This window comes from Siphateles boraxobius, unplaced genomic scaffold (genome assembly GCF_051911475.1).
Source record: "Siphateles boraxobius isolate OS27281-9 unplaced genomic scaffold, OSU_SipBor_1 19, whole genome shotgun sequence".
Lineage (NCBI taxonomy): Eukaryota > Metazoa > Chordata > Actinopteri > Cypriniformes > Leuciscidae > Siphateles > Siphateles boraxobius.
Window position 1 is genome coordinate 10,235,419 of NW_027508799.1, and position 14,788 is coordinate 10,250,206.

The 14,788-nt window shown below is 40.7% G+C and overlaps 2 protein-coding genes across 4 annotated transcripts; one reads left to right on the top strand and one right to left on the bottom strand.

Annotated features, from left to right (window-relative positions):
• The first annotated feature begins 4,861 nt into the window (after positions 1-4,861).
• On the top strand, positions 4,862-11,629 carry LOC143742395 (uncharacterized). Its single transcript, XM_077235252.1, has 11 exons — positions 4,862-4,948; positions 5,664-5,793; positions 6,066-6,303; positions 6,591-6,861; positions 7,002-7,175; positions 7,608-7,794; positions 7,895-8,106; positions 10,547-10,613; positions 10,797-10,968; positions 11,105-11,253; positions 11,339-11,629. Exons 1-11 carry the CDS (start codon positions 4,862-4,864, stop codon positions 11,506-11,508), a joined length of 1,857 nt encoding a protein of 618 aa, XP_077091367.1. The 3' UTR covers positions 11,509-11,629.
• A 665-nt stretch (positions 11,630-12,294) lies between these two features.
• LOC143742520 (P2X purinoceptor 7-like) lies at positions 12,295-13,489 on the bottom strand. Of its 3 annotated transcripts, none has more exons than XM_077235406.1 (4): positions 13,351-13,489; positions 13,008-13,077; positions 12,754-12,894; positions 12,295-12,510 (listed from the first exon to the last, which is right to left on the bottom strand). In XM_077235406.1, exons 1-4 carry the CDS (start codon positions 13,464-13,466, stop codon positions 12,442-12,444), a joined length of 396 nt encoding a protein of 131 aa, XP_077091521.1. In that variant the 5' UTR covers positions 13,467-13,489; the 3' UTR covers positions 12,295-12,441. The 3 variants fall into 3 exon arrangements, with proteins under 3 accessions (XP_077091521.1, XP_077091519.1, XP_077091520.1); XM_077235404.1 differs by having other exon boundaries at positions 12,737-12,894; XM_077235405.1 differs by having other exon boundaries at positions 12,737-12,889; positions 13,006-13,077.
• Positions 13,490-14,788: the final 1,299 nt, after the last annotated feature.

Consider the following 14,788-nt stretch of genomic DNA (forward strand, 5'->3'; position numbering starts at 1 on the left):
TAATAAAGTGAGATTAAATACATAAAGTATATTTGTGTAATTTAACATAGTTAATTATAAAACTTTTTGCACAAAATTCTGAGATTGCATTTGACTGTTTTTATTCATTTTGAGGAATACTGAATGCTTTTGTGCAAGTGAGATGAGTAAATGCATGTTCAATGCAAATGCACACAACACCTCACTTTATTTCTCTCAACATGGGGACAGGAGAGCTGTCAGTCAATAAATGTGAAAAAGTAACTAGCGTTACTTATTTGAAAAAGTAACTCAGATATTTTGTTGTAAATTGAAAAAGTAATGCGTTACTTTACTAGTTACTTGAAAAAGTAATCTGATTACGTAACTCAAGTTACTTGTAATAAGTTACCCCCAACACTGCCCACAGGGCTGCTCTTCCGGACAGCAGGGTGAGTACCAGAACCACCTTGGCTTCCTCAGTGGCAAACATCTGGGGCTGCAGGGCAAAAAAACATGGAACACTTCATTAGGAATTCCCTGCAAAACTGTGGCTTATCATTATACCTCTAGGAGCAGGTAATCGAGGGTTCCGGCGGATGGTTGGTTGGAGAGGGCGTGGGGAGAGTCGGCAGTGTGGGTGGCGCAGTGGGAGTCGCTAGTTGTTGGAAGCGCTGGGTGAGCTCGGCCACCTGCGCTACCAAGGCTTGTACGGTCTGACCAGCCAGGGCTAGATTTTCTCCCTGCTGGTCCATTCTTGTGGCCTTCCTAGAAAGGAATTTGCTGAGCTCCGGGGTTCTCGCTGCATCCATGGTTGGGTCAGATCGTTCTGTAACGGGGGGAATGATGACAGAAGATGCAAGTGCAGTAAACCAGATTTATTAAACACAGAAATGATGGTGTTGAGAAAACAGTCCAAAGCTCAATGGTAGCGCAGGGGCAGATGAGCAACCCGACAGTCCGTGATGCGATGACACCAGATGATCTGTGAAGTGAAGAGAGCCACCTGATAATCCGTGAAGTGAAGAGAGCCACCCGATAATCCGTGAAGTGAAGAGAGGAGACAGAAGGCAGGCAGACAGTAAACTCAACACGACGGCAGGCAGACAGTAAACTCAACACGACTCCAAAACAGGAACGGTAACACCAGACGAAGACCAAACAGTACAGGATACATCCAACAACGATCTGACAAACACAAGACGAAAGACCAGGGTATAAATAGAGATCGCTGATCAAGATCAGCTGGCGCTGATGACAATCAGTGGCTGATCAGCGACCACGCCCCTACTAACGTACAACACAAACACAGCGCGAGAAAGAGTCAGTGAATCAATGAACCGTGACAATAATAAACTCAGTGAGTTTTACAATAAAATGAGAAGGAGGTCTGATGTCATTTCCATCAGACATAAAGTGTTTCAAGGCGTGTAAACCCTCCTTGTGATCAATGTTGGTATATAAAGACTCAACATTCATGCTAATTAGATATTGGGATCCAACATTGCCTAAACAGGATAAGCTGTTTAAAACATCCACAGTATCATCAATGAAAGAAGGAATAGTCTTAACAAAGGGCTTGATAAAAAAATCAACATATTTGGACGCTGGTTCAGTAAGTGTACCATTACCTGAGATAATGGGTCGCCCAGGGGGATTATCAGCAGGGAGTTTGTGTACTTTAGGAAGTAAATAAAAAGTAGCCAAGGTATGGTGTTCAACTGTCATATATTTCATTTCACTCTCAGTAATCCATTCCGAATTTTTGGCATGAGTTAAAATGTTATGAAAAATAACAGTCAGTGTAGGCAAAGGATTACTACTAATTCTTTCATAATGCTTGGTTTCTAATTGTCTAGTCGCCTCTAGAATTTACATGTCTTTTGGCAGGACCACTACAGCCCCACCCTTATCAGCAGGGCAGATAATTATGTTGTCCATCAAAGAGAGCTCCTTCAGAGCCTTACGTTCGCTTATCGTCAAATTCGTTTTTTGTGTGGGTCTGGACTGAGTGTCCGAAAAAAAATTGCACATCAAAATCCACTTTCTTACAGAAAGCGACAAGAGCGGGATTCGATATCACAGGATTAAAAAGGGATTTAGGTCTGAACAAAGGATAAGAGTCAATGTATTTTCAGAAACAGCTAAATTGTCAGGTGTGCTGTCAGGAGTAATGTCGGAATTGACAGCCACGACGTGGAACAAGGCGTATCAGAAAGGTTAATTACCGAGGATATTTCTTCCTCGGTAACAATCTCATCCCTCGTGGATTACGCCTGTCTAAATTTCCTACTACTTACAGTGAGGATACTGATTTTAAATTGATTGATTTACTATTTATTTTTAAGGGTACTGTTACTCAGGTTACTGTTACTCATTTCATTTCTTCAGGTTCAATTTTTAATGAAAATTTAGTGATTGATATACCAAATCTGTCTCCTCTTTTGAGCCCTACTTTTAGCTTTTCTCAAATTTTAAGAAGTGAAGTTTTAAATGCCTTAAAAAACCTGGACATTAAGAAGTCTGCAGGGCCTGATGATATTGAGCCATATTTTTTGAAAGTAGCTGCTGAGATCATTGCTGGCCCAATAGCTTATATTTTCAATTTCTCATTAGAACAGAATGTTGTTCCTGATGTCCGGAAATGTACCCCTGTTGAAAGGTGGTGATCCAACCAATTAAAATAATTATAGACCAATTTCTAAGCTATCAGTTATAGCAAAAATTTTAGAATCTATTGTCAGCGAACAGCTAAAGGAATTGATGGTTATTAGGGACGGTTCGTTATTTATTTAAGGGGCCACCGGAGGAGTTTTGAGATCTGTAGTCAAAAAATACTTGACCCTCCCTTCGCCAGTAATACATTTTTCTATGACCCTCCAAAATGATTGTGAAAAAAGGCATGACCCTCCCCTGGAAAAAGGCATGACATATTTGCGCTTGGCAAAGATGTTCAGATAGCCATTGTTTTTTTACAACCATGACAAACGACTAAACTCCCGCTTTCTCATCTTACTAAAGCTGTAACGATAGAACAAACCTACAATTCGATTCGTAACGATTCGTTTTCGGTGCTGATGCAGTGGTGACGCGTTCATGTAACAAGGGTGGCGCTCCCAATAAAGTATCTTAAAGCTGCCACAAAGAACCGGCAAAAGTAATGATTATGAATATGCCAAATATTGCAAGGAGAGATTTTAATTGTTTATTAATAAACAAGGTTTTTCTGTGTCAGTGTGTCGGCTTCAAGATGAAGTTGACGATGCTGCTGACTCGCGATCTTCACAGATTTCATACGGATTACATAAACCAGACCCGTCGCCAGACCTCAGTCTTAAGGGGGGCATATGAAATGTATGGGGGGGGGGGCACAATTATTATTAGCCTACAGTATATATATTTATAATAATCAACTCTAGTCGCGCAGCACGTAATCATCACGTTAAACATATACCAACAGCAATATGACCAGGTAGCCTAGCCTACACCACATTACACAGAAGCAATGTTATGAATATCCATAAAACACTTGACTACACAACATATTAGATGTAACACTAGAAGCATCTCTCAAACATTGCATTTTAAAGCGGTCAACAGAGGGATATGCATTGCCATGACACACACACACACACACACACACACACACACACACACACACACACACACACACACACACACACACACACACACAGTGGTGTAGTCTACGTGATACGCAGATATACGCCGTATACCCACTAGAAAATGTCAAGGATTTCCGTATGCCCACTAGGAAATGTCAAAGATCTCCGTATACCCACTTTAAAAAGCGTGAGGATTCGTAAACGTGACAACATCGTTTTGTGAAAGAACTTTCATTCATAAATTCACCCTGCCGTGACGTCTGTGTTTGCGCAGCGACACGGATCGAATCGCGGAATCCAGCAACAAATGTAACTTAGCCTACTGTAAAGCGGAACGTCACACAATTTGGCCATTTTTTAATGAATAAATCAAAAGTAATGATACAATGAATCAAATCTCGATATGTACTAAGTGTCCATGAATATTAAAGCTCAAAAAGACTGCTATTGAAATAAACTCTGAATGTTCTGCGTGTTTCTGTGAATGAGCGCTCAATGTGTGCTCTACTACGCACTGACGCGCGCGTGACACTCGTGATGTTTTCAGCGTCTATGAGGAGGACATGCACACATTTGAACTTCATTGCAGAGCTTTTATGAGAGTCACTTCACAAGAATTTTTCCATTTCATTTGATAAAACTATCGTCATTCATTCGTATCATATACACACTCACAAACTTTAAAGTCTTCATTACAACCTGTCAAAACGACTCGGTTACTAACGTAACCTCGGTTCCCTGAGAGGAGGGAACGAGTATTGCGCAAGTTACTTACGCTATGGGAAAACTCCTTTTCTCGAGAATACTGAAAGACCCACTCCGATGAAAATAATGTTTTTCTAGGTGTTAACATGTTCTTGTGGCATTTTTCTTATGTTAGAGGACATATCTTTAGAAAAATAGGCTCAAAGTTGTATTTCTGAGTATTTCTACATTCAAATGGCTGTGAATCAGTAGCAGACGCAAAAATGCCGTTTGAAATAGACTGGAGTTGTGACGTAGTAACTCCACTGGGCGGGGCCACAAGCTCATACTCCCCGCCACGCCCGCTCAGGTTCTGAAGAGTAGAGAAGACGATGGCGGATCAACACCTATGTGCGGTAGCGGGTTGCAATGCTAAGAAGAGAGATAGTGGTATTAGCTTTCATGCTTTACCAAAAAATGTTGCTGTGAGAGATAGATGGTTGACGTTCCTTGGTCACGGCAATGATAAAAACCACAAATCGGTTTGCAGTCAGCACTTTACAGAAGACTGTTTCACCAACTGGCAGGAGAAGAAAATGGGCTTCGTCACTAAATTGTTTTTGAAGCTGGATGCAGTGCCTTCCATCAAGACACCATCAACTGGACAGCCTGTGTCTTTACCGGTAAGTTTATTTTTTTTTCTGTCGGGAGCTAGTTCAACGATCCCGCCTGTTTGCTAGCACAGTGCGGCCAAAGTGGCGCTTTTCTGTCAGGAGCTAATTCAACGATCCCGCCTTTTTACTCATTAAATCAGCTAACGTTATCTACCGGGCAAAAACCCCAGTGCTGCATAATGTGGCAACTCTCTGTTAACTTAACTTCATCTGTGTTAAAGCGTTGTAGATTATAATGTAATGTAATGCTTTTCACAGGGGCTTTTTTGAAGTTGTGTTTTGTGTTTAATTTTACTCAGCAGCAGGGTCAGATACACACACACAAGCCGTTGCATGTCACTGTGAACAGAGCTCCGATAGTGGCGCTGAAATTGGAACACATACTGTAACAAATAAGTCACTTTTCACCGTCTATCAATCGTCAAAACTAAAGTTTGGAGAACACCGACTGATCCCGTCAGTAATTACATCATTGCATAATGAGAGAGGGCAGCCAGCCTCCTCCAGGAGGGATGAAATATCGAGGCGAAGTCGAGCTTTTTTTTACCGCGACGTCTTTGAGTGAAATAATGATGATCGGTGATAACTTTGATTAACTTCGGATAATAATAATTAACGTGTATATAATACTGTAATGCTTCTATATTGACTACTACTTTACTGAGAAAAGTGTATGATTAATGGTAAAGTTATTTATTGTGTTCTGTTTTCTCTGTTTCTTAAGAGTAACGTCACTTCTGCGGCTGCCACACAGACAAGAGATGTCGGCTGTCAGTGGGAGCCACAGAAAAGGGGAAGGGCAACTGTGGCCACCCAGCTGTCAGAGTATACTCTCAAATCCATTCGAAGTAAAGGTTAGTGTTGATCTGTGTAATGACATGATCTAATGATTTCTATTGTCTTTAATATTTTTAGAATGAAATCTGTGAAAATATCTGTGCTAGTGTTCATTGGTGTTGTCTTAGTATATTGGTGATGTCTTTGTATGCACCGTTTCTTAAAATTGAATATGTGAATGTCACTTATTATTATGAAATAGTGTCACCGGATGTGTATTGACCCCTGGACTATATGTAGTAGACATAGTAATACATGTCTGTTCATATTTAAAATTGGCATATTACAGCTATCCAAGTCAATCCATCCACCAGTTCCTTTGGAACCAATACTGAGGTTAAAGCAGAGTTTGGAGGCTTTACTTCAACACCGGACAAGACAAGGCCCCCACCTTTGAAAAGGAGACGCCTTGAGACATTGCTGGATGACACAGAGGATCTGGATGATTCTGAGGAAGAACCAGTTGACCGTTCTCAGTCAACATATCACCCCAGCATGTCTTCTTTGAGTGACTCAACCATTGTCAGGTGACCACTCACTGCCAATTATACAAAAATCTGCATCTTTTACATATTTTCAAAAAAACTTTTTCCCTGGTTTACACACTAACTACAAATACGAATAATATTCACAATCTACTCATTTTGTGATCTCAGAAAATGGATTGATATTGCTGATTTGAATTCCTTTATTTTATAATACAATTCTTTAAATATTCTTTTTTAAATTACTTTGTAGTTGAATTGCTGTATTACGTTTTATGAAAAGATAGATGAAGTAATATAATATATTTCATCCTCCACCCACCCCACAGCCCTCCAACACCAATACAAGATATTGTAAAATATGTTGTATATGAAGATTGCCTCCTTGCTCTGTTCCATGACTGTCCAATCTGTCAGCGGACATGTGAGCTGGAGAAGTATGTCAGGGGAACATTTTTGTCAATCAGACAGAAATGTCCTTTCTGTGACTACTCCAGGCAGTGGAAAAGTCAGCCGATCATCGGCAGCACCCCAGCAGGCAACCTGCAGTTATCTGCTGCAGTACACTTTACTGGCACGTCATTTAGACAGATCAGCAAAGTAAGTAACAGTACATAAATGTGCATAAATGTAGCAAGAAGTGGATAAAAAAATACAGCATTAATGGAAGTATGTGTGTGTAACTTCTAATGTCTAATTTCAAAACATAATCAACTTATCAAGATTTGGTTGTGTTACAGGTTCTGTCTGCACTCAAAGTCTGCAACATAGTAGAGAGCACATATTTCCTCCATGCCTCATCATTTATGGAGCCATGTGTTTTCGCTGTGTGGAAGCGGACCCAAGCAGACCTGATCCAGGAAACAAAGAGTAGGCCTGTCACGGGAAAAATTATTGATGTCCAGTTGGTGCAGGTGAGATTATGGCACATGTCCACTTAGTACAAAAGGTACAGGATATTGTCCTGTACTTTTGTGCATTTTTTTTTGTCATTTAATTGCTTGAGTATTGAGCACCCATTCACACTTTTTGAGGGTTGAGGGCGTTTGGACTACATGCTCACATATAAATGGTAAAGTTTGATTTCCCCCAGAAGTCTAGGAGCCCAATAAAAACATTTAATTTATTTCTGAATTAGATTTTATTCATTTATGCTCATGTGCAAAACCTGAATAATTCATATAGTTTGAAATAAATCTATGAAAATAAATGTAACATGGTGAAATATGACATTTTGACCTTCTGCATTAATCATTTATTTTAATATCTCACCTATGACAGAATGTTGATGTGAAATATAAAAAAAATCATGTGTTTGTGCACTATTGTTTTCTCTAACCCCACAGAGTAACGAATGTGGAGGCAGTGCCAAAATGGAGAAAGAGGGCCTGATTAGGAGTCTCGATTTCCTGGAAAAATCTGCTGTGAAAGTTGCATCAATTGTCACTGACAGACACTCTCAAATCCAGAAGTTTTTGAGAATTGAGAGGAACGATATTGAGCACTTTTATGATGTTTGGCATGTTGCCAAAGGTGAAGTAAATATAAAAAAATTTTTATTCACATGGTTCTTGAACTGTGATATACACGGTCCCAAGTAACAGACTTCCATTTGCTCATTCTCGCCATTCAGGTGTTTCGAAGAAAGTGGAGGCTCTGGCAAAGATGAAGGACTGCGATGAGTTAAAGAGATGGCAGCAGAGCCTGGTAAACCATCTGTACTGGTGTGCCATCTCTTCCTCATCGGGTGAAGAAGCTGTAGCTAAGTGGACATCGTTCAGTAATCATGTCCAGAACATCCACAGCCATGACAACGTCCTCTTCCCTGAGTGTCTGCACTGTAGGGTATGAGCGCAGAATCATGGAGTCAGCATTCCTTAACACAATAAACACACGTTAACAGGGGTTTCTAAAGCCCCAACCTATGACTCTTCCAATTCTAAATCTTCCGTTAGCGCCAGCCAGTCTGGAGGGTAGATTAGTTTGTGACACCTTTACAGCGTAATGAGTCCCCACAGAGATCCTCGCGCGATCCTGATTTGTTCGCGAGCCAACATCCAAGAAGACCGTTATCTCCAAACCCCCCCCCCCAGCGAGGAAGGAATGCCAGATGCGCAAATGGACAACACACACTCACACACACACACACACACATATATGCATCTATAACATTAAAACCCAGAAATGAGTGATTATGAAATGTAAACATGATGTATTCCTGTACGTTTGAAGTTTATACTGTATCCTGTCTATCTAGGACTGTTAGTTATGTAGTTGAACCTTGCGGACTTCTATAAAGGTCTAAGAGTTTATATATATCCTTGTATGCGTAACAAACACGGAGTGATTGGTATTAAACGAAATCGCTCAACTTGCTCGAGCCAAATATATGTAAGAAGTTAATGAAAAATATAGTTTACTATGTTTTCCATCTTTGGAGTGAAAAGAGACCAAAACTAACATCACTGGTGTTCTTAGATAACGGCGTTTACGACCCAAAGGAATGTTCACAGAACTGCCACCCTCTCTGAATTCTAACCAAGGAGGAGAAATGAATCCTGTATTCATATATATACAGTATATGCTATTATATATCCACTTGAGAATTGTATGAACAATGTATCTAAGTTCCCTATTTCATGAGTTGCCTTTTTGTGGTTTGGTCTATGTTTCTCGACAACTCTAATGCGATAATGTTTAAACTTGGCCAACTAATGTTTAACCAAATCCATTTGTGGCAAGTTTGGTCTTGATAAACTCCAATCTTCATTCCCCATTTGTTAATTGACATTACATTTTGCTAAACTTGTGACACATTAGTATTATAAGAATTGTGAAGATTCTGCTCTTAAACACCCTAATTTCGTCGGTTTCAAATGTCTCTCTCTTAGACAAAGAGCAATAAAAACCAAAGTCCCGCCTGTGAAATTCCAACCCTCTAATTGGCCAAGTCAACAGGAAGAGGCCGGATTTCTCCAAGGTGATAAATGACGCTTCCCCCCTCCGCTCGTCGCTCTGTTACTCTGACTGTCAAAAATGTAGGGTCTCGCCTCCGGGCGAGCTCTTCGCCTTTCTTTTATTTGTTTCTAGTTTAGTTTGTGTTTTTCAGTCTTAGATAAGTCTCCGTGTTTAATTCCAATCGACGAGTGAAAAGAACACCGCGTGACATATCTCTTCAGCAAATCCATCTACAAGGGACCTTTAAACGAGCGCGCGCTCGTTTTGAAGGATAAACACGCGCACGTGACCATGTGGCGAGAGACGCACACACGCTCCTTCACCAGCCATGCGAAGATGTGACGTTAACTCCGCGTGATTTCCCCGTAGAGATCTTTATTTCTTTTCTTTGTTAGTCAGTTTTGTTTTCCGTAGTCGACTCTGTTCACTTCCACAAAGTGAAACAAACTTAGCCGAACTATTTTCCTTTGGTAATGTTACCCCAAAGACTTGGAAACTCCGTTCAACGCGCGCCAAGCAGCACCCAGTGACGCTTCCTAAAGGACTCCGCTCACGCACGCGCAGGAATGCCGCGACACAGAGAGACCCAGAAACTTAAGTATATCTCTTTATAGAGCTTCTAAGAAGCATTAAGATGATGTTTTCGTGTTGTCACAGGCAGGGGACTGTCAGGGGAATGTTGCCAATGCTCTCTCTCTCTCTCTCTCTCTCTCTCTCTCTCTCTCTCTCTCTGTCCCTTCCCCTCTCACACGTGTTTCCATTGTCCACACTCTATGCATTTCTCATTCATCGTTGCCTTATCGTGTATTGTTGTTTATTATGTTTGTAAATACATATATCCCATGTAACCGTAGTAAATACATAAGTAGTTCTGCCTTATTAAATTCATTATATTCATCTGATTGATGTACTGCCTTTTTGCTCATTTAAGTCCCTTAAGTGCCAAAAGATCTTATAGCAACAAGCTTACAAATTAAAGATACTTTAAAGAGTATGTGTTTATAGGGCAGGAAACCCAATTCTTGTGGCCACAGAATTGCTTTTCCTGAAATCCTATAAAGTAAGATGATATTGTGGATTCCCACAGATATTAGTCTGACAATTGAGCTAATTAATTTTGCCTGGTTTGTAAAACGTGGTCCGTGCAGGTAATTGCAATCAACTTGTGGTTAAGTGCAAGGATACACAAGCATGCATGCAGGTAAAATTACATATCATCCCTTATCGGGAGTTTTATTAACATGTAAGACTGATCTAATCCAAACATGTATGAATAATTATTAATTACCAATTATTAATTATGATATGCAAATTCCCCACGGATTAGATCCGCCCAGAGTCTTTACAGCACCCTGCCTTGGATGGAAGCCGCCCCAAAAAGTGGTTGAAATCAGGCATGTAATCTCAAGATCATGTAGTGTACTGGTATCCATGCTTTTGTTTGCTATAAATAATACATATCAACAATAATTTGCCAACTTGTTTGTGCTATTGCACAACTTTCCTAAAAGTGATATTGGATATGTGTAGGGAAAAATTATATTCTAATATTAATTCTATCACTATTTTAATTGCAGCATCAACGGCTTTGTTTAAACTGCAGAGGATTGTGTCAAACAAATACCTCTTAAAAGGTGTGGCAAAACTCAGCCCAAGGCACCAAACATCGGCCATTGAGGGTTTCCACAGCGTCATTCTGCGATTTGCCCCCAAAAATGTCGTCTTCTCCTACAGGGGAATGCTATGCAGGTAAACAGAATAGTCAATTTATTTGTTATTTGGAAAAGCACACACCTGTCTCTCACCTATATTCTTGGTTGAATCCAGGTTGGAATTTATTCTTTTTTTTTTTTGGAATGGCCATTTTATATATTTGTGATTTCAGGTTGTATCTCGCTTCGCTGCATTTTAATGAAAATGGAAACAGGGAACAGCTGACGTCTAGAGACGGAACACCAGCATACAAGATCAAATACCCCAAGCACAAGAAAGGAAAACACACGATCCAGCCACTGAAGAAAAAACCATCATATGGTAGATTAAAGACATATCAATAATTGTTTTATTTTTCATTTATTTTTTTGGTACATACAGATTAATGATTATCTTTTCTTCCCAGCCTATGTGGACAACCTAATGCGCGTCTTCTTCGACGAGGTGCTGCATGAACCAGCAAAATTCACTGTTGAGCTTCAGGAACTGAATATCCCAGACACCCTGTGTTCACAGTTCCACAGACCAGACAAGCAAGAGGCTGTTGCTGCCTATGTATCTCGCTTCAGCCACTGATGTACTTTATTTATTTAGCGTCTTGGCAGACGTCAAACACAAATGTCATGGCAGTCTATTCTGGTTGATTATTTTAATTCATATGATGTTTAATTTCAATCATTAACAGACAGTGCCTGGAGTCAGGGTCAGGACAACACAGAGAGGATATTAATATTAACTGTGTGTATATATATATATATACACTCACCTAAAGGATTATTAGGAACACCTGTTCAATTTCTCATTAATGCATTAGTGTGGTCCTGGTCAAGACAATCTCCTGGGGCCTCATTTATAAAACTTTGCATAGGATTTGCGTCAGAAGTGGCGTACGGATGAAACATAGGACGTGCGTACGCACAGAAATATTTGGATTTATAAAACCGTGCGCACGCACATCCTACGCATTTTTCCCTTAATAAATCACAATCAATTCTAAATGTAGCGCAGCTTTTGCGGCTTCTATTCCGTGAAACGCCCACAAGTTAATATTCATCGATTGCGAAATCATGGCAAACACAGAGAGGAAAGCCAAGAAACGTAACTTCTTGTGCGTCATTAGGCATTGTGATGGCATCATGGCATTTTATTACCATCCATATTTTTATAAATACCAATTATTGCGTAGAGAGCGGAGTACGCCTTCTTTTGTGCGTACGCAACGTTTATAGGGGGTCAAACACAGTATTAGTATGGTGTTCCTAATAATCCTTTAGGTGAGTGTGTATATATATATATATATATATATAGAGAGAGAGAGTTATAGTTTTATAATTCAAGAGAATAGTAAAGTCCAATTTTTTTCAAAATCTTTTTATTTCTTTTTTTATTTTTTTATTCTTCATCTGAAAAAAGGCAATCATCTAGTGGTGTAAGAAGCCAACATAATTTCCCTCAGGGTCTGGATACTGCTGGTGGATTCTGACCACGACACAGGATGGGATCACTATCCTATTGCCATGGCCCAAGTACCCCCACACCCAGCTGACAAACTGGCGGTAGGCCAGATACCTCCTCTGCCTGGGAAAAAAATGCAAGATTGTAACTACTGTATATACTTAAATTTATACTTTGATAATAATATAAATAAAATGTGATTAATGTTTTAGTAAATCATTATTTGTTTCAATATTTTGTACTACTAAAATCCGAAATAGACATTTTTGAGACAACACAATGTGGGATCTTGTGATTTCTCCTATGCATCTTTTGATGTGCACGAACTGTTTAACAGTATTTTACTTACGCATTATAAACATTTACTAGCATAGGGCCATGGAGGGCTCTGAAAATATTGAGGGCATTTTCAAGTGCATATTCATCTAGGCACACTGGCTCTAATCCTGGGTGAAGACTCATGCAGGTAGGATGAGGCTGCAGTAGAGCCCTTAGTTTGACAACAACCTACAGGGGAAAAATACAGACAGCATCAATTATGTGGACAGTGGCCTATATTGGAGACAAAATAATTATCAATACAATTGTAAATAAGTAATTTATAGCATCATATAATCTACCTTGGGTATTTCCCAGCAGCAAATATTCTCAGTAGCAATGGGCATAGTAATGCATTTACCACAAGAACACCTGATAGGGGAGGGGGAATAATAAATACATGCACAATTGATCTTTAAACTTTATACTTAGGTTTTCAATGTGCTCTATAAGTAAACTTAAATTTAAACTTGATTCTGCAGCACTATGATTTATTCTTTGTGTGATAGCTATGAAAACTTCAAAAAGGTTAATCTGACTAAATGTTTGGAGCATGTCCCCAAACATATTTATTTACTAACATGTTATTAGGAGTTATTGGCCTGAAATAGTCAATTCAAGAGATTACAAAAACAATAACGTTACCATTCTGATACATCCACTTGTAGACGACTAGATCTATGTACGTCCTCTTGTTCCTCGTCCGAGCTGGCATCTGGCTCAAAACTGTACGGCTGGATAGCTCCAATATTGTTCTCCATTTTTGTTGCACCGGTATTGACAGGTTGGGGATGTAAGCTAGCGGGAGAGACAGAGCTCTCAGCAACGGGGAGGGGGAGGGTCGTCCCCATGCCTCCGTGCCAACGGCTCCGCCCACAACGCAGAGGCGAATTTCTAATGGGCTACTGAAGCGAAGCGAAGTCCCAGAAAACGGCACAGGTTTTGTGATTTTGGCTAAAAATGGCATAATCATAATTTAAAGACCACTGGGAATGTTTAAAAATAGCTAAAAAATATGATCGGAGTGGGACTTGAAGTCTTTATGTAAAACGCATTGCAGCTGCACAGCTGACAGCAATGAACGAAGGAAGCTCGGTCATTGGCTGTGCTGCGGCAACTTGCTCGAACCAATGACGGGGCGACTCTGAATGCGCGACCAATGAGCGCGCTTCGCGCCCGCGCGCGTCAGAGCCCGCCAAGATGGGCGTGGCCAAGAGCTATTTATTGGGCGCCCCGTCATGAGAGTTCTTTAGGTTAAAACGACTGAAGCGAACTAACCAAGCACAAGCACGGCAGCTTACGCAATACTCGTTCCCTCCTCTCAGGGAACCGAGGTTACGTTAGTAACCGAGTCGTTCCCTTTCGAGAGGTCTCTCCTATTGCGTAGGTAGCTTACGCTATGGGAACACCATGCAAAACGCCGTGCATGCTGAACTTCGCCTTATGATAGCCAGAGGCAGGTGCCTGAGCTGAAAAGCAAAGTTATCATCCAACTAGCCGGCAGAGGCGAGCTTTATATGTGGGAAAAAATACAGAGCGGCTAGAAGGCGCTCAGTGTGACACAAGCACATACATAATCTAGATACGAACTCGTAGTTCAACTAGCATCATGCTGATAGTACATTGGAATGCAATGTCGGGACCTGTAGGTTGTAGAACCTGATAAATGTGGACGGTGAGGCCCAGCCTGCCGCCGCACAAATATCCTCGATCGGTATCCCGCTCGACCATGCCCAGGAAGAACCCACACTCCTGGTGGAGTGTGCTTTGACTCCCCAGGGGCATTGAAGTCCCTTAGCTTCATAAGCCAGTGCTATAGCCTCAACTATCCAGTGAGAGATTCTCTGCTTTGAAACGGCGGAACCTTTCGTACGGCCGCCAAAGCATACAAACAGTTGTTCTGTCTGTCTGAATAGGGCAGAACGCTCCATATACACTCTGAGAGCCCTAACGGGGCAGAGTAGATTAGCGTCGTGTTCGTCTGCTGGAGACGACAGCGCAGTTAGGGAGATAACCTGTGCTCTGAAGGGAGTGGTGAGCACTTTAGGAATATACCCGTGTTTCGGTCTAAGGACGACCCTGC